Consider the following 24,121-nt stretch of genomic DNA (forward strand, 5'->3'; position numbering starts at 1 on the left):
TGAAATAGAGAGAGAAAACAATATTTCATGAATATTTATTTATAAATATATAGATATTTATGTTAACAGAATGAACTTGCACAAAGTACAAAGATAAAAAAAATGAAAGGGATGAGTTATGGTGCTACAGGTCTGACAGCTGTTTCTGTAGGCTCAGAATTACTTGATAATGTTCTCAGATGCAGGTAACAAAAAGTCAAGGATATGCAACCAGTAGTGGAAGTATATAAATGTTAGGTAGATCTGGCTTTCATCTTCAGGGTGGAGTGATAGCTATCTAATCTGCAATGTCATTCTAAAAATAAATAATATCACTGGAATCTCAAAGCTACAAGATAATACAGGATTAATTCAAAAGAGTTTGAATAAATAAGCATTACATTTGGTAGTAATCTGAATACTAAAGGGCTAAAACATGAAGGATACAATGAACAGTAGTCTTTGATCTCTAAAAAGATGTGGCACTTACAGCTGAAGTGCTTTTGATCATAGATTTGTCTAAACAACAACTATTCTGTTATAACTGCTAACAATGACAACAGTGTTGGGTACCAATGATGCAGGATACCTAAGTGGTGTACTACATAGGAGAAAATGTGTGTTGGAGCTTATCATCCAATTGTTAACTGTTAATTGATTTCAGTTATCTTTGTGTCTCTAAAATGAATGTTAGCTTTCTAAAATGAATGTTAGTGGTTTTGTCCATGTCTTTACTAAGGACTTAATAAACGATATATTAACAATTTAATTCTTCATTTCCAGGATAGTCTCTAACAGTCTTAACTCGTATTGTTAGCTCATGTTAAGGCAGGCAGTGGATAGCTCAATTGTTGAAGCAACAGACAAAATACATTGCCATTTATAGGTGCAACCCTTTACATTCTGAGTTCAAATCCCACCAAGGACAACTTTGCCTTTCATCCTTCCAGGGTCTCTGAAATAATTCTCGGAAAAGTACTGGGGTTGATATAATTGACCATATTGAAGTGTTTACTTGAACAAATCAAATACAGTACTTAATTATTTAATCTTTTTAAAAGTCTGGTGGTTATTTTATCAGTCTGTTTTGCCTAACTGCTAAGTAATGGAGCTGCAAAGTAACCAACACCAGTTATCAGGTGGTGGGGTGAGGGCAAAGATGCACACACTCACAGATTTCCACATGGTCGGCACTAGAAGACACTTGCCGAAAGTGCCATGCAGTAGGACTGAACTCAAAAATCACATTGTTGCAAAGCAAGCTTCTTAACCACACAGCCATGTTTGAGTGTGACTGGTACTGTGTTACATAAAGTATCATACATGCAACAGTCAGCTACTAATTTGTGTATTACATAAGGGGCTAAAAACAAGCAACTGACAAGCTAAAACTGTACTGTAGAATTATTTGTTTGGTCATGTTTTGTTTGACTATTTCTCTGTTATTAACAAGGCAAGTCTAATAATTGGCTATTAGTGTAAGAAGGGTAGAGATCACTATCACACTACCACCACCAACAATGAGGGAGCCCCTTTGTGGTTGCTTGAACTGCTAGAAATTACAGCAATGTCTCCCCGAATCATGCTCAACCATCTTGGAAAATATGGCAAGACATATTTGATAATGTATTCCAAGGTACTTTTAGGAAGACCAGATGGTCTGGTCCGCTAAACAATAACAGCCACCACCACCAACAGTAACAATTAGCAGTTGGGCTACCCATAGTAGCTGAGTGTGTGTGTGTGTGTGTGTGTGTGTTGATGCATGGTCTAGTGGTTAGGCTGTTACACTCACGAGTGCTAGATTGTAAGTTCAATTCCCAGACTGCTCAGCACTTTGTGTTCTTGAGCAAACCACTTCATTTCATGTGGTTCCAGCCCCCACTTCAGTCAGGGGGTAATGTTGGCCTACCTGCCTAACCAGCGGAGTGGCGTCATTTGAAGGCTAAACTGATGTAAAGTGTATTGTTGCCAGTGATGTATAACATCTGATAGTCTGAACAATCACGTGTGTGTGTGTGTGTGTGTGTGTGTGTGTGTGTGTGTGTGTGTGTGTGTGTGTATATATATATATATATATATATATATATATAAGGTTAGCTGATTTAGAGGTTAAAATAACCATCTAAGGGATAGAAGTACCCATTATACTACTGGTATATTGCCTATGTTTAACCATGCGCATACGTATGCAAGCATATTATGTTCATAGATAATAGGTAAAGACAAGGATAAACACGAGTTTATCAAGCATCAAAATTTTAAAAAAACAGAAAATGGAGAAATATTGATGAACAGCAATTGACTTACATCAATTGATGTAAGTCAATTCTTCATCAATATTTGTCCATTTTCTGTGTAATACACACACACACACACACGCACGCACGCACGCACGCACGCACGCACGCACGCACACACACACACACACACACACACACACACACACACACACACACACACACACACACACACATGTGCAAAACAAAGTGGGAAAAATAGTACTCGAATACCAAAGGTAGAGTAATATGCTTTTATTAATTTTGAACCTTTAATACAAGTATCTATCTATCTATCTATGTATATATATATATATATATATATATATAAAATATACACACGCACATATACAGATAAGGTGGAAAAAATAGTACTCGAATATCAAAAGTAGAGTAATATGCTTTTATTAATTTTACAGCTTTAATGAAAGTATATATATATATATATATATATAACGAAATTGCAAAGCTAATCTGGAACTCAACTGATGAAAGAAAACTCCGAATGACCCGTCCTTGTTTTCTTTGTATTGTCTGTCTGGATGTTTTGTTGTCCCTTTTTTGTATCACTCATCTGGATTATTTGCGTTCTTGTATTTTATATATATATATATATATATATATATATATATATATATATATATATATATATAATAAGGGCTTCTCTCAGTTTCCATTTACCAAATCCATTTGCAAAACTTTGGTCAGGCTAGGCTAGAGTAGTAAACACTTATCTAAGGTGCTTCACAGTGGGGCTGAACCTGTAACCATGTGGATGGGAAACAAACTTTTTAGCCACATGACCATGCCTAAGAAAATTTAATATTACTTAGGTGATTTATTTCATGTTATCTTAGTTTTCCCATGTTGCTTCAGTAATATGAATCATTTTGAAGTAGAAAATTTTGTTGTAAGATTTGTTTGCCTCTTTCTTCACCTTCCTAGATAAATATGAATTGTTGTAACTGTCTCAATTATTTAAGATTACTCTACTGGCTGAGTTTAAAGTAGGTGAATTATATGACCTTGACCATTGAAAACTAAGTATATTGGCCATAGTTGAACCAAGACACAATTAACAGGATATGAATCATTAGCTTCATGGTGAGTTGTCTCAAACATATTTGTTTCTGATTCTGACTAGAGAATAGAATACAGAAACTTAGAAAACTTGATTCAATATTATTTATTAAATGGTATACTAGTTGCTGAAAGTTGTGCTGCATAGCTGTGGGTCAATGTGAATTGTACTAATCTATGTTATCGGTTAAATGTCTTGGTGTGATAAAGGTTTCACTCTTACACTAAACTTTGAGTTCTGATGGGCTTCAAACTTATTTTTAGCATTTCATTATTATACAAGGTGACTAATTGGCAGTCAGAGGTCAGACAGAATGTTTCGCAATATTTGTTGTGACTCCACGTACTCTGAGTTCAGTTCCTGCTGAGATTAACTGTACCTTTCATCTTTTTGAGGTCCCAAAAAGTACCAATTTAGGGCAATGCATTGGCTAAACTGTAAGAACATTAAGCTGGAAACCTTATAGTATGTGATCTGGGCCTTTTCATTCTGAGTTCAAATCCTACCATGGCCTTCTTGGGTAGTACACTTAATCCCTTGTTTGTCTCAATATTACCATTTAGTACTTTGGTATCTTTAACTGAGTCCATTCTGTTGCTGGGTCCTATTGTTGGCTAGCGGATACTTTCCTCTGCCCACCTTCCCACCAATCTCTAAGACACTATAAAATTTTCCCTCCTTCCCATCAGTCTTTGGAGGCCCTGTAAGAGGTCATGAGCACAGCCTTCTCTGCTGAATAACTGATATAACATTAAAGAAAAAATTGCTTCCTAACCACATTGTTCTGGGTTCAGTCCCACTGCATGTCACCTTGGGCAAGTGCTTTCTACTATAGCTTCAGGCTGGCCAAAGCCTTGTGGATGGATTTTAGTAGACAGAAACTGAAAAAATCCCATTTTGTGTGTGTGTGTTGTTACCCACCACCACTTGACAACAAGTGATGGTGTCCCCATAACTTAGCAGTTTGGTAAGGAGCTCAATAGAGTAAGTTCCAGGCCTACAAAAAAAAAAAAAAAAAAAAAAAAAGGGACTGCGGTCAATTCGTTTGAGTAAAATTCTCCAAGGCAGTGCTCCAGTATGGCTGCAGTCTAATGACTAAAACAAAAGCTAAAAGGCATATGCTGCACTCAGTACCTGCAGCTCTTACTGTCAATAAGACTCTACTTGTGCCAGCACAGTTTGTTAACTTATCAGAGATTTAAAATCAAGCAACTTCATACAAGTGGTACAATATCTACTGGTTCTGTGGCCATGATTCTTCAGCTCCTTGACCAAACCACTAAGTACAGCAATTACTCTTTATTTTCTCTCTCTTTCACACACACACACTTTCTCTCTCTCTCTCTCTCTTATATATATATATATATATATATATATATATATATATATATATCCATTTGTGATTTCTGTTTCTCAAAATTCTCTCTCTCACACACACACACACACACACACACACACATAATTTTTGAAATGTGCACTTTTTCCTGTAACTTATTTGTCTCTACCTCTTGAAGGTATCATTTACCTTTTTAGACATAAGAGATAAAAGCATCAACATTCCAGTATTGAAAATATCATTTAACACTATCTCTTCAAGATAACATTGTCACCCCTCTTCTGTTAAAAATATCAAAAATTTCTGTCACCTTGAAGATACCACCACCACCACCACTACCACTCCACCATCAAGGACAGGCCTACAAATAAACTTCCACATTGTTTTAATCTGCTTGTAATAGCTTCATGAATTATGTTCAAGCATCTTAAAAGCATGTGGCCATGTGGTTAGGTTATTGCACTCAGTTGCATGATGATAGTTTCAATTCCCAGAGTGGGTTGTGTTGTTAAGCAAGACATGTCATTTCATGGTGCAAATGAGTAATCCTGTAAAAGACTGACATCTTATTCAGCAGAGTGTTGTGATCCATGAAAACTGGGTAATTGTCCTTATGAGTCCTAGAACTCAAGACAGCAATGTCCAGGCTTCACTCTTTTATATGTTTCAGCCTATAGGCTGCAGCCATTCTGGAGTGGTTTGATGAAAATAATTTTAGAAGAAAAAATTATCTTAGAGGATATTGAATAATGTAGTGTTAGAGGCATGATGCCTGCAAAAATAACAAAAAATACTATGGGCTGGATATGGCTAGAATACTTTTGATCATGTCTTCATTGACTCGGTGCTGACTTAGAGCTAAATAATCACTGCAATCTGAGGTTACCAGTTCCAAAATATATGTATAAAAATTAAAATAATAATGATAACAATGGTTTCTGACTTAATCTAGCAGTTTGGAAGAACTATCAACTGTAGTACTTGACAAATAATTTATTTTATTTCATCAAGCCTGATAATTTAATGATGATGACAGCAATACACTTGTAGCAGAGCATTGTAGTGTTATATTGTCATCATTTAACACCCAATTTCCATGCTGGTATGGGTTGGACAGTTTGACTGGGCTGGCATGCTGGAAAGCTACGCCAGGATCCAGTCTGATTTGACATGGTTTTCTATGGCTGGATGCCCTTCTTAATGCCAACCACTCTGAGAATGTAATGGGTGCTTTTATGTGTCACCAGCACGACACCGGTATCTGCTACAGCTGCAATTTTGCTCGGCTTGATGGGTCTTCTGAAGCATGACATAATGCCAAAGGTCTTGGTCATTGCTTCTGTGAGGCCCAGCACTCGGAGGGAGCTCAGCCACTTTGCTTTCATGCAGCCCAACGCTCAGTAGGATCTCGGCCACCTCGCCTCTGTGAAGGCCAACACTCAAAAGGAACTCAGCCACTTTGCCTCCATGAGGCCCAGGTACTTGGCCACTTTGCCTCCATGAGGCCCAACACTCGAAAGGAACGCAGTCACCTCGCCTCTGTGAGGCCCGCTTGAAAGGAACTCAGCCACCTCGCCTCAATGAGGCCCAACACTCAAAAGGATCACGGTCACTTTACCTCCAAGAGGCCCAATGCTCAAAGGTACTCAGCCACTTTGCCTCTGCAAGGCCCAACATTCAAAGGGGAGATAAACATTAAAATGTGTGGCTTTGGACCAAAGTTAGAAATCATTATAACATTATGACATTATAATCATTATAAGGCAGAGGATTAGTATTTTTTTTCTGGTTCTTTATGCCCTGAGTTCAAATCCTTCCAAGATCAACTTTGTCTTTCATCTTTTGGGGTCAATGAAATAAAGTACCAGTTAAGTACTGAGGTTGATGTAGTTGACTAAACCTATCCATCTGCTATAGCTTCAAACTGAGGTTGTAATATAAGACACTCACCCCAGGCTGCCATACAGTGGGGCTGAATCTGAAGCACACTGTTATGAAATGAACTTCTTAAACCATTCAGCCATGCTTGTATCTATCCTGGTTATAATGCAGACATAAAACTGAACAATTAATTGGATGTTGAAAAACTCTCTAAATACCAAATATTGGCAATATATGTAATACTCTTTGGTCATGAGAGTTGCAGAAATAAATTCTGTATTTTTAAGTGGTGCTAGGGTTTGGAGTAAGCATTTCTTAAAATGTAATTCTATGGAAAGCAGATATTCTTATCAAAATATAAGAAATTGTATATAACTGCTAATTTTCCTACCTTTAGGATTATAAATTTAGTACATTAGAGTATTTATTTATTCCCAAATATAGTCAGTTTTATTACATACCCTACTATGAACGAGTTAATTTGGGTTAATTATGTACAAGAATATATATTGAAATAATTGCATCTGTATAATCATTTGGGCTATTAAAACACATATTCTACTATCTTCATTTTTATATACATAAAATTCTACTCACACATGCACGCTCACACACATTTATGTATATATGTATTTGTGCATGTTTATCTTATCTCACTCTCATATCTATCTATCTATCTATCTATCTATCTATCTATATATATACACACACACACACACACAGCATAATGTATATGCATGTATAAATAATACATGTATATATCTATACGTGCACCCACATGTGTTTGTCTAAGATTATATATATATATATATATATATATATATGAGAGAGAGAGAGAGAGAGAGAGAGGTGTAGGAAAACACTCACACAAAAATGATTTATTTGAACACCCATAAATTTTATTTTTCTTCTATTTTTAAGCTTTGTTAAATCATTTGCTAAATGGGAGAAATTTATTTAGAGTAAGAGAACAATCTAAATTTCAGCATTATTATTCTCTAAGGTTCTTCTGTCTATTATTTTTGGAAGTCTGCTAATTTTTGCCTTTTACTTCTCTTTCCTCGCTTTCTCCTTCATATTTTCTCTTCATTTTTCTTTTCTAGAGCTCTTACTCTCTATGGCTTTTTAAATCATAACTCTTTCCATTTATAACAGCATTCTACCTTGTTGTCTCTCTGTTTTTGCATCCATAGTTTTTATTCTCTCTCTCTCTCTCTCTCTCTCTCTCAGTTTTCTCTTTCTTTCTACATTGTCCTCCTCTCTATGTCTGCCATTTTCTTTCTCTGTATCTTTCACCTTCTCTTTGCACCCTTTCTCTCTGACTCGCTCTTTGTGTATTTCCCTCTCTCTATTTTGTCCCCCCCCCTCTCGTTTTCTATCACCTCTTCTCTTCATTCATCTCTATCTGCTCATCTTTCCTTTCTCTTTTGATCTGTGCATGCCCATTCTCTCTTATGCTGTCTACATCCCTTCGTCTCTGTCTGTTTCTCTCTTTCTTTCCCCTCTCTCTCTTTCCTTCATTAATGCATCACTTTCCATCTCTCTCTCTCCCTCCCTTCCTCCCTCAGTCTATGCTTTTCATTATTTCTATTTTTCCCTGTATATGGATCACACACACACACACACACACACACACACACACACACACACACACACACACACACACACACACACACACACACACACACACACACTTCTTTAACTGCTACTGTCTGCTGTTTTCAACTTTCAGACATTTAAAAAAAATATTTTTTAAATAATTGTATTTTATTAATATTTTTCTGTGTGTGTGTGTGTGTGTGTGTGTGTGTGTGTGTGTGTGTTGTCATTGAAAATCTCTATTGGTTTGTTGGGATTAACCAACTTATGATTAAATAGTTTGCACTGACGGATACATTTAAGGATTTGCTCTTCCCACATTGAGTGGGTCAGGTGACCACCTAAAGTGTTGTGTAATAAGTTATGTAATTGCAATATACAAAGTAAATGCCTGTTACTTTACTAGGTCCATGGAATGATTTGAGTTCAGCATTAAAAGCAAATGAAACACTCATATGAATTACAATATAACACAATAAATATATACATACACACACACGCACTAGACTACCTATAACCCGTTGGGGTCACTGACGGTTGAGGTTATAAAACATTGAAGCTGATTTCAAGATTGCATTGAAATGAAAGTTGATTTCATGATTATTCAGTTAAATATTTCAATTCATTTGTGTCGTAGATCTGGTTTACAAGTTCATGTTTAAGATTTTATTGATTATTCACAGCATCTAATAGAAATAGAACTTCTGAGATAAACTTGAACTCCAGTAACAGCATTTATTTATGTCATATGTGCATACTTCTACAAAAATGTAAAAGGAATTGTTATATAACATAAACATAAAATTAATGGAAACAGTTTTCACAATATTATATATTCCCATTTCAGGGTTATGTTACTTTTGGAGTATTTTCCCATCATGTGCCATTTTGGTTATTTATGAAGGTACCCCAAAAAACTGCTTATCTCGAGATTCCATGGCACAATTTATGTGAAACTTGTTTTATTCCATTTGTATTCACATTTCAGGGGTGCCTTTTAGAGTATTTTCTAATTACGCACCGGTTTGGCTGTATTAAATTACAGATAAGAATGCAAGCAAGCAATCGCAGAGTTTTAGTAGTAGTAGTAGTAGTATATTACACAATACTCTTTGGCTATTGTTTAAGGTTAGTAGCATTGCATGTAAGCAGGTGCCTGTGCACAAAATAAAGCTAACCATGGAAGAAAATCTACAAAATCAAATTCCCACTGAATTATGGCTAATTTTTAACTGGAAAAGTCTTAGAAGTTTTCTATGATAAGACACATGGATGAAATAGTTTCTTGCTATCTTGCTTTGACTTCTTGCTTTGACTTCTTGCTTGTCACTGAATATTGAACTATATTTATATTCAGATTAGCATATGTGTCTGCTGTGTCATACAAGCATAAGTTACTTCAGTCCAGTGATGTATGAATGTCTCATTCATGAGCTAGCTATCACATCATCTAGCTAGATGAAGAAATCATCATGTGTACTAATGTATAAATGAATTAGCATATTTCTAGAATTACACTCATGTGTTTGTGTAATTCATATTGTAATTGTGCTCTTCAGTAGGATGACCTTCAAGTAATGTGTATATGTCTATCTGTAGTTAGAGGGATATATATATATATATACATATATATATATATATATATATATACATGTTTTTATGATCCTTATGTTTCCTTTCCATGCTGGCATGAGTTGGATGGGTTGTCACAGTCTAATTCATTTCCGAACCAGAGTTAAAGATTAAAATATCCCATTTGCACACTGTTGGTGGAATGAAAAAAAGCACCCAGTACATGCTGTAAAGTGGTTGGCATTAGGAAGGGCATCAAGCCATAGAGACCACACCAAAGTGGACATTGGAGCATAATGCTGTCCTTGGACTGATCATATTCTGTCAAACTGTCCAAGCATGCCAACATGGAAAATGGACATTAAATGATGATGGAGTTCCACAATGAAAAACATCTTGGTGACTCTTTGTTCATTGACTTCCACGTAACTGGAAATCAATGGAGGAGATAAATTTGGCATTACAGAATCCGACTTTCAGCTTGGATTTTTAAGAGTGCAAATACTTACGTAATGCAAGGGATATCTCTATGTGTATGTATGTGTCTCCTGCTACATATATATATATATATATATATATATATATATATATATATATATATATAAGGAGAGGGTATCCCCTGCATTACACACACAAGCTCAAACATTCATCTGAAACCAAAGTTTCATTCATACATTATACAATTACAGAGACTTTGGTGCTGCATGTTCTTGTTGTTGTTATAAAGGAACGCCTCACCTATAAGATATATAACATGGGACTGTGAATGAGTAACAAGAGTAAAGCCTGTGTGGGACACAAGTAGGGATGTGTAGGCTAAAGGGCTTCAGGTAAATAAAGATAAATTTTAAAATAACACTCTACTTCATGTGGTGAGTGTACTTGCATTTCTATCCCCTGAGGGGGTGGGTTTTTCATTGTGTGTGCGCTCTGCGCTCAGGATTTTTTTCTCTTACTCATCTGTCAATCTTTGATAAATACAAAACCTGTTTTAATGGAGTATATTATTATTGTTATATTTTTGTCAATCAATTTTTATTATTTGTATTATTACCTTTCCTTTTCAGTGAGCTAAAGCAAACTTAACCAACATCATTGCATTTAATTAATTGATTGATTACATTTTCTAATATAAAAAAAATTTAAAAATAAACCATGTCATATATTGTTTTGTTTGTTTTTATTTAAAGGAAACTAAAATAAAAAAAACAAAAAAACAAAACATTCAGCAAGAAACTAAAATAAAAAAAAAACAAAAAAACAAAAAATTCAGCAAGACATTGAAAATGTCTAAAATTATTTCAAGCTTATTTTAAGAAATCCATTTTAGTTGTTATAAAATTAGTTGAATTTATTTCTGTAACATTCTAAGATTTAAATATAGATATCTTCTAAATTTTTTAAATGTTTAGATTCACCCATAAAAACACAAAAATTATGTTTCCTTTTTATTTTCCTTTTGTTTCATGGCTTAGTGGTTAGGGTGTTGCACTCACAATTAGGTGGTGATTTGTGTTCTTGAGCAAAACACTTCATCTCATGTTACTCTGTGATCACTTCGACACCTGATGCATGGTACAACATGCACCTGTTCAGACAGCATCAATTTGATGGAGAGAGTGAGCTAATGTGCGGCACAAATATTTGACCTCTATAAACAAATCATTTATGCAGGTCATTTGGCAAAGAGCTGAACACTCATACATTGTCTTCAATGGGAGAGTTCATTATTATTATTAAGTGAGAGAGCAGTGCATGCCATCAAAGTGACACTCCAGTACAAATATACAAAGTCCAATATACCCATCATGACTACATGTCTGATAAGGGTACACCACACATAGGCATCACAACCAAATGTGTGTGACATGGTGATCTCATATCAAGATAAACAGTGCATGACCCTTCAGGTGGGGCCCAGTTAGGATCTTCTGCAGGTTGAGTAACCTATCTTGCCCAAAAGGTCCTCTGCTTGTGATCAGAGATGTACATATCATCAGCCACTAAGGGACATGCTCAACTGGTTAAGGTCAAACAAGCAAATCGGTGCTATTGAGCAGAATATCTGTCGTAAACCATAATCATTATTATTATAGCAGTGAGCTGGCAGAATTGTTAGCACACCAGACAAAATGCTTAGTTGCATTTCATTTACCTTTATTCTTTAGCATTCAAATGCTACTGAGGTTGACTTTGCCTTTCATCCTTTTGGTGTTGATTAAACAAATACCAGTTGAACACTGGAGTTGATGCAGTTGACTAACCCTCCTCCCTCAAAATTTCATGCCTTGTACCTATAGTAGAAAGGTTTATTATCATTTTTATGGCAGTGAGATGGTAGTGAGATTAATATGTCTGGCCAAAATGCTTAGCAGCATTTCTAGCTTTACGTTCTAAGTTCAAATACCACCAAGGCTGATTTTGCTTTCCATCCTTTTAGAGTCAACAAAATTAGTACCAGTTGAACACTGGGGTTGATGTAATTGACTAACCTCTTCCAACACCAAAGTTTCAGGCCTTGTGTCTATAGTGGAAAGAATTATTATTACTATTACTACTAATATTATTTTTGTTATTATTATTTACTAATATTATTTGCATTATTATTTTCGTTTGCATTATGATTTTTGTTATTTAAAAAAAATTTATAATTTCGGTATTTTTAATGTTTGCTTTCTTCAAATGATATGTTTTTCAGTATTTTAAGCCATTAAATTGTATTATTTGATGCTTGTAATTACTTTTTATGGTCTCCTGTTTTTACTTATTGTATGTGTGTGTATATTTAACAGAAAAAATAACACACACACACACACACACACACACTCTCTCTCTCTAAGATTCTCTCTTTCACACTCACTCACAGACTTACATACACATAGATTAATTTTACATATTTCCCACAATGATATATTTTGTTCTGCATGTAATGCGATACATATCAAATATATATTCTATATAAAATAGAGGCCATTAACCATTGTTGTCTGTATAATTTCATTTCATTATATTAAAACTATTCTTAAATCATCATCATCCTCATCATTTTAATGTCCACTTTTCTATGTTTGCATGGGTCAGAAGGGGTTTATTGAGGCAGATTTTCTATGGTAGTTTTCCCCTTTTTGTCACCAACTCTCACCTATTTCCAAACAAGATGATATTTTCCCATGGCCATACATGTTCTTGAAGAATATTAGAAATGAAGGACACTGCTTGTATGATAGTGACAATCATTTTACAACTATCATGTAATGTCAAGATGAGGGGAGACACACACACGCACATTCATATAGGATGGGATTCTTTCAGTTTCCATCAACCAAATCCACTCACAAGGCTTCAAAAGATTTAATCCATCATTCAGTTTAACACTATCATCTTGGTCTGTTTTTAGAAGAGTCCACTTTATTACTAATTTTTGAATGAAGTCTCCACCCTAAAGATAGCTTCTTTCTTTCCTTGCACCAATCATAACATTTTTGAAATGGTCATGGACGCTACCATTTCTCTTCTGATGAAGTTATTGAAAAAAAAAAAAATTCAAGGATGGTAATCAAACCTTCCTCATGTGAGTTCAGTTAACCTTTCAGCTCTTTTGATACTAATTTGCCTGAGACTGACCCTTGTTTTACCACTTCAGTTCCACATACCGACTTAATAGCATCAGTTGGGCAAGTATCTTGATCAACTAAAGTCTTGTGAATAGATTTAGTTGATAGAAACTGAAAGAAGCCCACCATTGTGTGTGTGTGTGACTTTTCTTGACATTGTGTGATTTCTAACTAAGTGTTACTGTTATACCAGCAGTATCATCTATTTTCAATATTTTGCAAAAGCATGTCAGGTCATGGGGAAATATTATCTTGCTAAGAAAGAAGTGATCGTTGGTGACAGGAAGGGCTTGCAGCTATAGAAAATCTGACCCATGCAAGTATGGAAAAGTGGACATTGAAACAATGATGATTTGGATGGGTAGGAAGAAACTAATTTTGAATTACTGGAAACGTCTACAAAATCAACTCTCTTTCTGAGACGACATTTTAAAATCTATAATCAGGAGATTAAAGATTGCACGGGTACACCTTTCAAAAATGTAAAAATCTTTATTTGAGGCAATACTTGCAAATGACAGATATAAATATTGTTGTTTCTCCCCAGGGCAATTCTGATTGAGCAAGCCTAGGATCAAAGATTTTTCCGATGTGCAGTTCCATTTTGCTTCGTATATTAATGACTAAATCCACCCCATGTGTCCTATTCTTTCAATACTGTAGGATGTAATTTGAAGGGAAAGTGGTTTGCTATTTCTAACAGATTAGGTGACAACATAGATGTTTCCTATGTTGGCTCACAGATAAACTCCTTTTTATCTCTGAATATATATATATATATATATATATATATATATATATATATATATATATATGTGTGTGTGTGTGTGTGTGTGTGTGTGTGTGTGAGTGGGTGCATATGTTTGTGTAGATTACTTTTGAAGCATTTGTGCTAAGTAACTTTTGATTCAGTCTTTGGTGGTAGTGATAATATGAAGATACTGTTTGTAATGGTTAAGAATAGAATAGAAAACCAGATGTCTACTATGTGGGTGTGATGGTAGGTTGTTGCAAGGTGGGAGTGGTTAGGAAGTGCTGAAATGTGTTTATAGTTAGACAGACATGGACAGACAGGGTGGTACCTTAAATTCCACTTGCTTTAGGTGGCCAGAGTATGTTAAATTTCTAGGAAAGTTTCTGTAGGAGGTTGATGCTTTTTCACATGCTAGAAGTGTCTAATTTATTATTATTATTATTATTATTATTATTATTCCACTGAGGTTGACTTTGCCTTTCATCCTTTCAGGGTCAATAAAATAAGTACCAGTTGATTGCTGGGGTCAATGTAATTGACTTACCCTCTGCCTTGAACTTGCTGGCCTCATGCCAAAATTTGAAATCATTATTATTATTAAGGTGGCGAGCTGGCAGAATGGTTAGCATGCCAGGTGAAATGCTTAGTAGCACTTTGTCTGTTTTTGCATTTTGAGTTCAAATTCCGCTGAGGTCGACTTTGCCTTTCATCCTTTCCGGGTTGATAAAATAAGCACCAGTCAAGTATTGGGGTTGATGTAATTGATTTACATCCTCCCACCAAAATTTCAGGCCTTGTGCCTACGGTAGAAAGGATTCTTATTGTTGTTGTTGATGATGTTCTTTTAATCTTGGGTTTTGTTAGAACTCTCAGAGTCTAGCATGCATAGCAGGTTTGCTGCCTACAGCCTACAGTACCATGCTATCTGTTCTTTTCAGCTATTTAATACTTTCCTGATTATTGTAGCAGTGCCAAGGTAGCAAACCTTTTGTAACAGTTCTACTGGGCACTCTATTCCAATTCGCTTTATATTTCTCTTGATGCCTTCTGATACTGTTCCCAAGGACCCAACAGTAATTGGCACTATCTTCACCTTCTTCATTTTCTATAACTGGGCTATTTCGTACTTAAGATTATTATTATTGTTGAGTGAGAGCAGTGCATGCCATCAAAGTGACACTGGGGTACAAATATACGAAGCCCAATATGCCCATAATGACTACCCATCTGATAAGAGTACACAAGGGACATGCATTACAACAGTGTGCTTGACATAGTGATCTTATATTGAGATAAACAGTGCATGTCCTTGCAGGTAGGGCCCAGTTAGAGTTTTCTCTCAGGAGTTCCCTCTTTGCTCATGTTTTTCTTGCAGTTGTTGACTGACTTAATGTTCCAAACAAAATATTAATGACATTAATTTCACTAGTCTTGGATAGGTTGCAAATATCATGAATCTTGTTCCTTCCTCCAGACCTAGCAAGTCAAGGGCAAAACTGCTGAGTTGAACTCAGGGTCAGAAACAATTATGAGTGTGCAAGTTTGGAACTTATTAATAGTTTCTTAGTGTAGAATTGAATGTCATTGTTATAGTTTTATTTAAGAAGTGCAAATATGGGACTTACTAGCGAAGAAAGGAAGGGGCACTCTGTCGGTTATGACAACGAGGGTCCTAGCTGATACGATCAACTGAACTGCTTGCTTGTGAAATTAACGTGCAAGTGGCTGAGTACTCCACAGACATGTGTACCCTTAACGAAGTTCTCAGGGAGATTCAGTGGGATTCAGTGTGACAAGGTTGGCCCTTTGAAATACAGGTACTACTCACTTTTGCCAGCTGAGTGGACTGGAGCAACATGAAATAAAGTGCCTTACTCAAGGACACAACACATCACCAGGGATTGAACTCATGAGCTGAATGCCCTAACCACTAAGCTATGAGCCTTACTAGCAGCTACTTTAAATAGTTTAGTAGTGACACAGCCAGTTGATTGTCCTTCTAAACAAAAAGCAAAGGATAACAAGAAAGCAAAAGCAAAGGTGATTACCAAACAATAAAATAACATTACATGTATAGGAAAGCCTATGTGAGTGACTTGACCACCATCTGGTCTCTTGGTGTGTTAGAAATAGAAACCAAATCTGTTCTACATCATGCCATACCATCTTCAAAGATGGAAGGGTGCATTGGATAATATAGTGTAGTCCTGGGTACAATGCACCTACAAGAGAGATGGCATTGTCATGATTGGAACGTCTTTCATGATCAGTCAACTCAGTCAGAGATATTGCTGGTCTAACTTACTACAACTACATGTCTCTGATGCACATACACCAACACATACATATTGCAGTTATGTACCATAAAGTCTGTTTCCTGTATGATTTTGTATGTTTCTTTTCATTGTTTATTATTATTATTATTATTATTATTCATTTATTTATTTATTTATTTATTCCCTCTGTCTTCCAACACAAAACTCTGTTTCAAAGCTTACATTCTGCAAGTATGTCATGTTAAGTTTGCTTTAATTTTTTTCGATTTGCTTCATCAACTAAAATGCCAGTTACTTTTTGCTGTAGATGACTAATTAACTACTTTGCTTGAAAAGGTTGTTTAATTTTGTGCATCATCATCATCATCATCATATGTCAGTTACTATGACAGTCGTCATCATCATGCTCCTTGTCTACTGTTGTCATTAATTCTGTCATCATCATCATTATTATTGTTATTATTAGAGTCAAGAGGGTAATGGATTGACTGTTAGAATCCATTAGGCTAAATTTATCTTGCAGTATTAATTAAGGCTAAATTTACCTCAGTTAATTATCTTTAAAATATTTTTATATCTTTGTTTCTTCATTTTGTATTTAAGTCTTGTGACAGCTGGACTTGGCATTTTGTCCCCTTGAATAACAGTTGATAGGTGAAATAACAATAATTAAAAAAAAAAACAAAAACAATTTGTAACTCTTAATTGGGTTACTTGTTTTTTTTTTGTTTTTTTTTGCTGTCATGTAGTGTATGTCAAGCATTATGTTATTTTACCAAGCCCTTACGTGTGACAGGCTTCCATACAATTTCTATTTCTGAAATTCTACTCCAAAGGCACTGGTTAACTTTAGGCTAGGTATAAGAAATGTACCAAAGATAGTAAACCCCTTGTCAACTAGCATGAAGCTTCCCCCTGCCCAACCCCAGGCTTGTAGTCCTACGAATTGCATAGTGACCTCACTAGTGCAGGTGGCATGAAAAAAACACGTAGTCTACACTGTAAAATGGTTGGTATTAGGAAGGGCATTCAGCCATAAAACCATGCCAAAACAGACAATGAGCAGTCTTTAGAGAAACCAGTTCCTTCTAAACTGTCCAACCCATGCTAGCATGGAACATGGACATTAAATGATAATGATGATGTGTAGAGCAATCAAGAACTTGTGTCTAGTGTTGTTTGTTTTTATGCTTGCCTTCTCTTCTATTTGTTGTCTGCTCAACCACAAAGTATTTACTGGTCAGAGCAGTTAAGTTCAAAAAAGAAGTTGTGATGTTGTTTAGCCTCTGTGGGATCGAACCTGGAACCTCATGATTCATGAATTGCTGATCAAACTTCTTCATTCAACTATGTTGTGGTCATTTGAGTGGTGTAATGAAACAGTAAGCAATTGTTTTCGGCTTGTTAATTCACCTTCCTATCAAGTTAACTCTAGTATGGGATTTTCAGGTAATGTGAGATTAACCTTTATAAAATCCCTGAAAATATTTTTTTAAATATCAATATTCAACAAGATTTCTATACAAATAGTTGGAAATATACTTTGCAGCTCTTATTAGGAATAAGCATAAATGTGATAAAAAAAAAAATTGACACCTCATTCTGGGGTTTAATATTTGTTAGATATTTTTTCATTATCCTCATCATCATCATCATAATTATCATTTTTATGATAATTGTTTTTTATGTTTCCTAATAAAATCTATATTTCTTTTAATATTTCCATTTCAGGATGTTTAATAAAATATATACACTTAAACAAAAATTAAAGAAAAACTGTTTAATAATATGAATAATAAATTCTCTTGTTGGTCCCCAACAGCCTAACAAGTTGTTAGGAACAATGCAAACAAACATAAAACACAAATACAACAATTGAGAAACATTGGGATTGGTGATGGCCTGCATGGAGTAAAGGGGCTGAAATCAATAAAGCAGTAAAAACAAATTAATAATAATAATCAATAGCAATATAAAACAGTGGTTCTTAATCTGGACAGTAGTAATCCCCAAGAGAATATTGTGAACTCACAAAAGACTGGCAAGTTTTAAGGGAGAGAACTCCTTTTAAAATCTTAAGAAATTTTTTTTTAGAAATAAAATAATTTAACAAGGTGCAATATTTATGTTTTAAACATGTTTTTGAAGAAAAAAAGTCTTTCTTTAGCTTAGAATATAAGTTGGACAAGAAGACATGAATGATGTGCCAAAGTCGAATATAATTTCATTATATAAGTCCTTGTCTTTAGTAATTTCCTTAACATTTGACATTAGGAGCATTGATCTATGCAAATATCTAAAAAGAGGTATGTGGTGGAGTAGAATAGTAGAAGAAAATCATTACCATCATCAATGGATAATAAACCACTGAGCACAATTTTTGATTAAAATGTTTTGCATTTCTTTTTTTTTTTTTTTTTCACAAATGCTCCTTTCATAAAATATGTGAAGGGGACATGAGTAAAGTGGGGGTGCTGAACTACAAAATATTGAATCACTGATGTATAGCAACAAAATATCAAGAAAGGATCCTCCAAAATAGTTTGTTAGATGGCAACCAACCACATGCAGTAACTTCCCTTCTGTCACATACAAACACAAACGCAAACCTCAAATTACATTGGCACACCAAATAATTATAATAATATTAATACTAACAACACTGATAATGATATTTCTATTAATATTCATTAATATATTTTTTTTACTTTCTTATTTCTTTATTATTAAAAAAATTAATATATTTTTATATTGTTTTAAAATTTAATATCTCATGTAATAATAACAATAATATAAAATATAAACATAAGACTTTGCTCTTGAATAAGAGTTATATTTCAGGTTTAAATAATATCTTGATTTTTCCATACTTGGAAAGTTAGGTAAGTATACCATTGTCTACACTTATAAATATCTGACTGATTCTTTTTCTCTTTTTAAATTACTAGGTGTCAATCCAATGGTGCTGTGCTTCCGTGTGAAGTTTTACCCAGAAGATCCCATGTCTCTACATGAAGAAATAACAAGGTATTAATTCAATATATTTTTATTGTTATTGTGAAGGCATGTGATTCAGTGGTTTGCACATTGGGCTTATAACTGTGATGCCGTAAGGTCAGTTCCCAGACTGAGCTCTGTGTTGTGTTCTTGAGCAAGACATTTTACTTCACATTGTTCCTGTTCACTCGGCTCATTCAGAAAGGAGTTGCAACATTACTGGTGCCAAGCTGTATCCGTTTTTGCACTTCCCTTAGGAATATTGGTGGCATAGAGAGGGAAGTGACTGCTGGACTTTTCCCCAAACAACCTTACTCAGACTTGTGCCTTGAAGGGGAACTTTCTAGGGGCAACCTCATTGCCATTTATGACTGGAGGGGATTTTTATCCATTATTATTATTATTATTATAGTGTTGGAAAATCTTGCAGTATTTTTGCCAGTTCTTTACATTTCTGCTTCACATTTCATCCTCTCGGGGTCAATAAATTAGGTACCAGTGAAACACTGGGATCAATGTAATAGACTAGTCCTCTCCCCACAAATTTCAGGCCTTGTGCCTTTTGGTAGAAAGGATTATTATTATTATTATAATGATAATCATTATTTATTCTTCCTCTTCAGATACTGTTTGTTCCTGCAACTCCGAAGAGATCTACATCATGGCCGTTTACTGTGCCCCCCAAGTGATGCTAACCTTTTGGCAGCCTACATAATACAGTGTAAGTTATCCAATTGTCATTGATAAGTCACTTCTGTTGTAAACTATATAGATCAATGTTTTATTCAGTGTTTTATATTTGGTATGCAATAAACAATAAAGCATGAGTGTATAACTTAGTGGTTAGGCTGTTGCACTCACAATCACGAGTCTGGACAGTGCATTGTGTTTTTGAGCAAAGCACTTCATTTCACATTGCTCTGTGATCATTTGAACATCTGACATGCACCTGTACAGGCAACATCGATTTGATAGAGGGAGTAAGCTAATGCACAGCATGAAATATTTGATCACTATAAACAAATCATCTGTGCAGGTTGTTTAGCAGTAAATTACAGAACTTGTCTTTCTTGAACTCATGAGACTACCTTTATACAATAAGATGTGAATGCTTGTGGCCTAATAGTTAGACCATTAGAATATAATTTGTAATGTTGATGGTTCCATTCCAAGACTATTTTTCAAGGTACTTCGTTTCTTGGTACTTCATTCTACTCAGCTGAAAATGAGTTACATCTGCTGCAGAGCAGCACCTCACAGACTGTTATCTCCCAAATTTTACCCCAAAATCTTGCAAATGCCAAAATGCTATTGGCTGTTGATGGTTACAGCACACTGCATGATGGTGATGCAGTAAGGCAAATGGCGAGAACAGCAAGTGACATTTGTTGAATCCTTGAAATACATCAAAACAAAATATTTTGGTCAATATTGCTTTCATCCTTCTGGGGTTGATAAAATAAAGGACCAGTTGAGTACTGGGATTGATATATTTAGCTGGTCCTTCCGCCTATATCCAAATTTCTAGCTTTTTGGAAGAATTTCCAATTGGGAAATACCCCCCCCCCCCCCACACACACACACGACTACTAGTTTCATTCAACTTGCAAAAATATTGATTAACCAAGTAAATGTAGAAGACACTATTCCATACAGTGGGATAGAACCTGAAATATGCTTATGTTGTGAGCTCTGCATCCACAACAAAATATCTACACACACACACACACACACACACACACACACACACACACACACACACACACACACACACTCACACACACACACATATGCATACATATATGCCTGCATGCACACATACACAGTTGATTTTCTACTCTTCATGACAAGTTCATTGTACTCTTTTTGTCTGTTTTACAAAATGCTACAGGTCTTACAGACGCAGAACAATACCATTCTCTTTGGATTCTGTTGTATTGTACATACACACATACATATGTTTATATATGCATACATGCACATGTTTCTTAGTTTCTCTTTCTCTCTCTCTTTCTCTCTCTCTCTCTCTCTCTCTCTCTCTCTCTCATTATTCCATCTATATATATATATATATTTTATTTAAAAGCAGCAGAAATATAACAAAAAACTGTTACTCTGAGTTTCACGTTCCCGTTCATCGGACAGATTTCTAACAAAACTGTCCGATGAACGGGAACGTGAAACTCAGAGTAACAGTTTTTTGTTATATTTCTGCTGCTTTTAAATAAAGCATATTACTCTACCTCTGGTATTTGAGTATTCTTTTTTCCACTTTGTTGCACATTTCATGTGCTTACTCCGGCATAAGATGTACCATCCTGAGCGTGACCGTTGCCAGTACGGCCTGACTGGCCTTGTAGGGTTTTCAAGCGAGATCGTTGCCAGTGCCCCTGGACTGGCTCTTGTGCGGGTGGCACATAAAAGACACCATTTCGAGCATGGCTGTTTTCGTGCGGGTGACACGTAAAAGCACCCACTACACTCTCTGAGTGGTTGGCGTTAGGAAGGGCATCCAGCTGTAGAAACTCTGCCAAATTAGATTGGAGCCTGGTGTAGCCATCCGGTTGCACCAGTCCTCAGTCAAATCGTCCAACCCATGCTAGCATGGAAAGCGGACGTTAAACGATGATGATGATGATATATATCCTTCTCATTGTATCAGCAACTTTGACTCTTTCAATGTTGCATTCTCGCTGTCTGCTAGCTATTCTCATCTAAATTCCAACTTCCTTCCCTATCAATTCTCTCTCTCTCTCTCTTAATTTCACTCTTCTTCTCTGTTCTCCTTCCCCTATCATTTCTGTTTTTTTCAAGCCGTCTTTCTCTCTCCGTCTGTTGCAATTTTTGGTCTCTCTCTCTCTCTCTCTCGGTTCCATCTGTGTTCAGTCTGTTTCTTTCTCATTCAGTTTCACATCTCTCTTTCTCTCTCTCTTTCTCTCTCTCTCTCTCTCAGTTGCACTGTCTCTTTCACTTTCTCTCTCATTATTTCTACTCTATAACACACATCTCATTTACTCCCACTACATTTCATTCTCTTGCTTTTCCTACCACCACTACTACCCTCTCTCTTGCCATGTTAGTGTTAAATAAAGCTTGTTACCATAACAACCTGACAGCTGTCTAGGTCACCTACAGGTTCTCTTTCACTGTAGCCTCTGTAAGATGTATGCTTGTCTAGAGATGTGTGTGTGTGTATGTGTGTTATACAGATGTGTGTATGGTTATGCTTCTGTATGTCTATATGAATACAAACCACTCAAGTTTTAGCTTGTGTGTGTGTGTGTGTCCTTTCATCGAGCGTTAAGCTAATACAGTTCTTGTGCAAGTCCTCATGTTGTCTGTTTTTTATTCATTTATTTGAATTGTTTGTTTATTTTAATTGACTGTATGTATGTATGTATGTATTTGAATGGTAATACAGTGTGTATAGCTATATTAAAATGTAAGTGAATGTATGTATGTAGTTGTGTGTATGTAGATGCATGTATATGAATTTTAGTCTGTGTATGTATGTATGTAGGGTATGTATGCATGTAATGCAGAGAAGAGTAGCTGGGAATTGTTCGTGGTATACCCAATGTAAACCAAGGATGCACAGTGGCAAACTGGCAGGCTTCAGATGTGGTTGATGCACAAGAGTTGTGAGCACATGTGAAATAAATTCCTTCAAATGCTTGGAAAGCACCCTACTAGTAACTGATAGGTTTTGCTACCTAGGTGACTTAAATAGCAGTGTGGGTGGCTGTTTTGAAAGCATAGTTGTCAGGTGAGAATGGTAGTAGGAAAAGGATCCAAGGAGTTATTACCTCTGCTGCTTAGAGAAGGATTGATTGCCTCCCACAGTCAAGGGCAAATACAAAGTGTGAAGTGCTACACGGTAATGAGCCATGGGCCTTGATTTTTTTTTTTTTATATCTTCTTTTACTGCACCCATGCTGTAGCACTGCCTTGAAAGGTTTGGTCAAATAAATTGCTTCCAGTAGTTTTTCTTCTTTTAAGTGTGTTACTTATTCTATCAGGCTCTTTAGCTGAACTGCTAAGTTAGGGGCATGTAAACAGACCAACATCAGTTATCAAGCAGTGGGGGCTGAGACACACACATACACTCACTCACACATATGCACTCACTCACACATACCCACCCACTCACACATACCCTCCCACTCACACGTACGTACCCCCTCTCACATATGCACCCGCTCACATTCACATGCATTCACACATGTGCTCACATACACACGTGCTCACATACACACCTGTTCACACATACACACCCGCTCACACATACATGCCCGCTCACACATACACGCCCACTCACACATACACCCCCCGCCGCTCACACATACACATCCACCCACACATACACACCAGCTCACTGTACTGAAGAAGACCTGCCCAAAACCACACAAATACAAATAAAAAAACAAACCCCTGCAATATTAAATGATGATGATGGTGGTGACTAGGATGTATAATATCTATATTTGAGTCTCCTCTCCTTAACATCACGATCTTTTTTATGTTCACTTTTCCATGCTTCTATGGACCAGACAATTTGTCGAGGTAGATTTTCTATGGTCCAGTTCTAAGTGAGATGATATTTCCTGATGACCAGAAATTTTTTTTTATATGGAAGCCTGGAAAGGAAGAACAATGCTTCCATGTCAATAATGCTCACTCATCTTTGTTACATTCCCTCTCATTAATCTCTCCTCTGTCACTCATTACAAGGCATCTATCACTCCTCATTCAT

At 35.8% G+C, this 24,121-nt stretch overlaps 1 protein-coding gene across 38 annotated transcripts in view; it reads left to right on the forward strand.

Moving 5' to 3' along the window:
* LOC128246976 (FERM domain-containing protein 5-like) overlaps positions 1–24,121 on the forward strand; it is a 256,956-nt gene that overhangs the window by 141,174 nt on the left and 91,661 nt on the right. For all 38 annotated transcript variants that reach the window (XR_016243867.1, XR_016243868.1, XR_016243869.1 and 35 more), the window contains 2 exons: positions 19,320–19,398; positions 19,992–20,089. Coding sequence is in view for 34 of the 38 variants with exons in the window: in XM_089361176.1 (XP_089217302.1) it covers positions 19,320–19,398; positions 19,992–20,089 (177 nt within the window). In the remaining 4 variants the exon portion in view is untranslated. The remainder of the gene's footprint in view (positions 1–19,319; positions 19,399–19,991; positions 20,090–24,121) is intronic.

The sequence above is a fragment of the Octopus bimaculoides genome, chromosome 12 (assembly GCF_046866305.1).
Source record: "Octopus bimaculoides isolate indiv1 chromosome 12, ASM4686630v1, whole genome shotgun sequence".
Taxonomy (NCBI): Eukaryota; Metazoa; Mollusca; class Cephalopoda; order Octopoda; family Octopodidae; genus Octopus; species Octopus bimaculoides.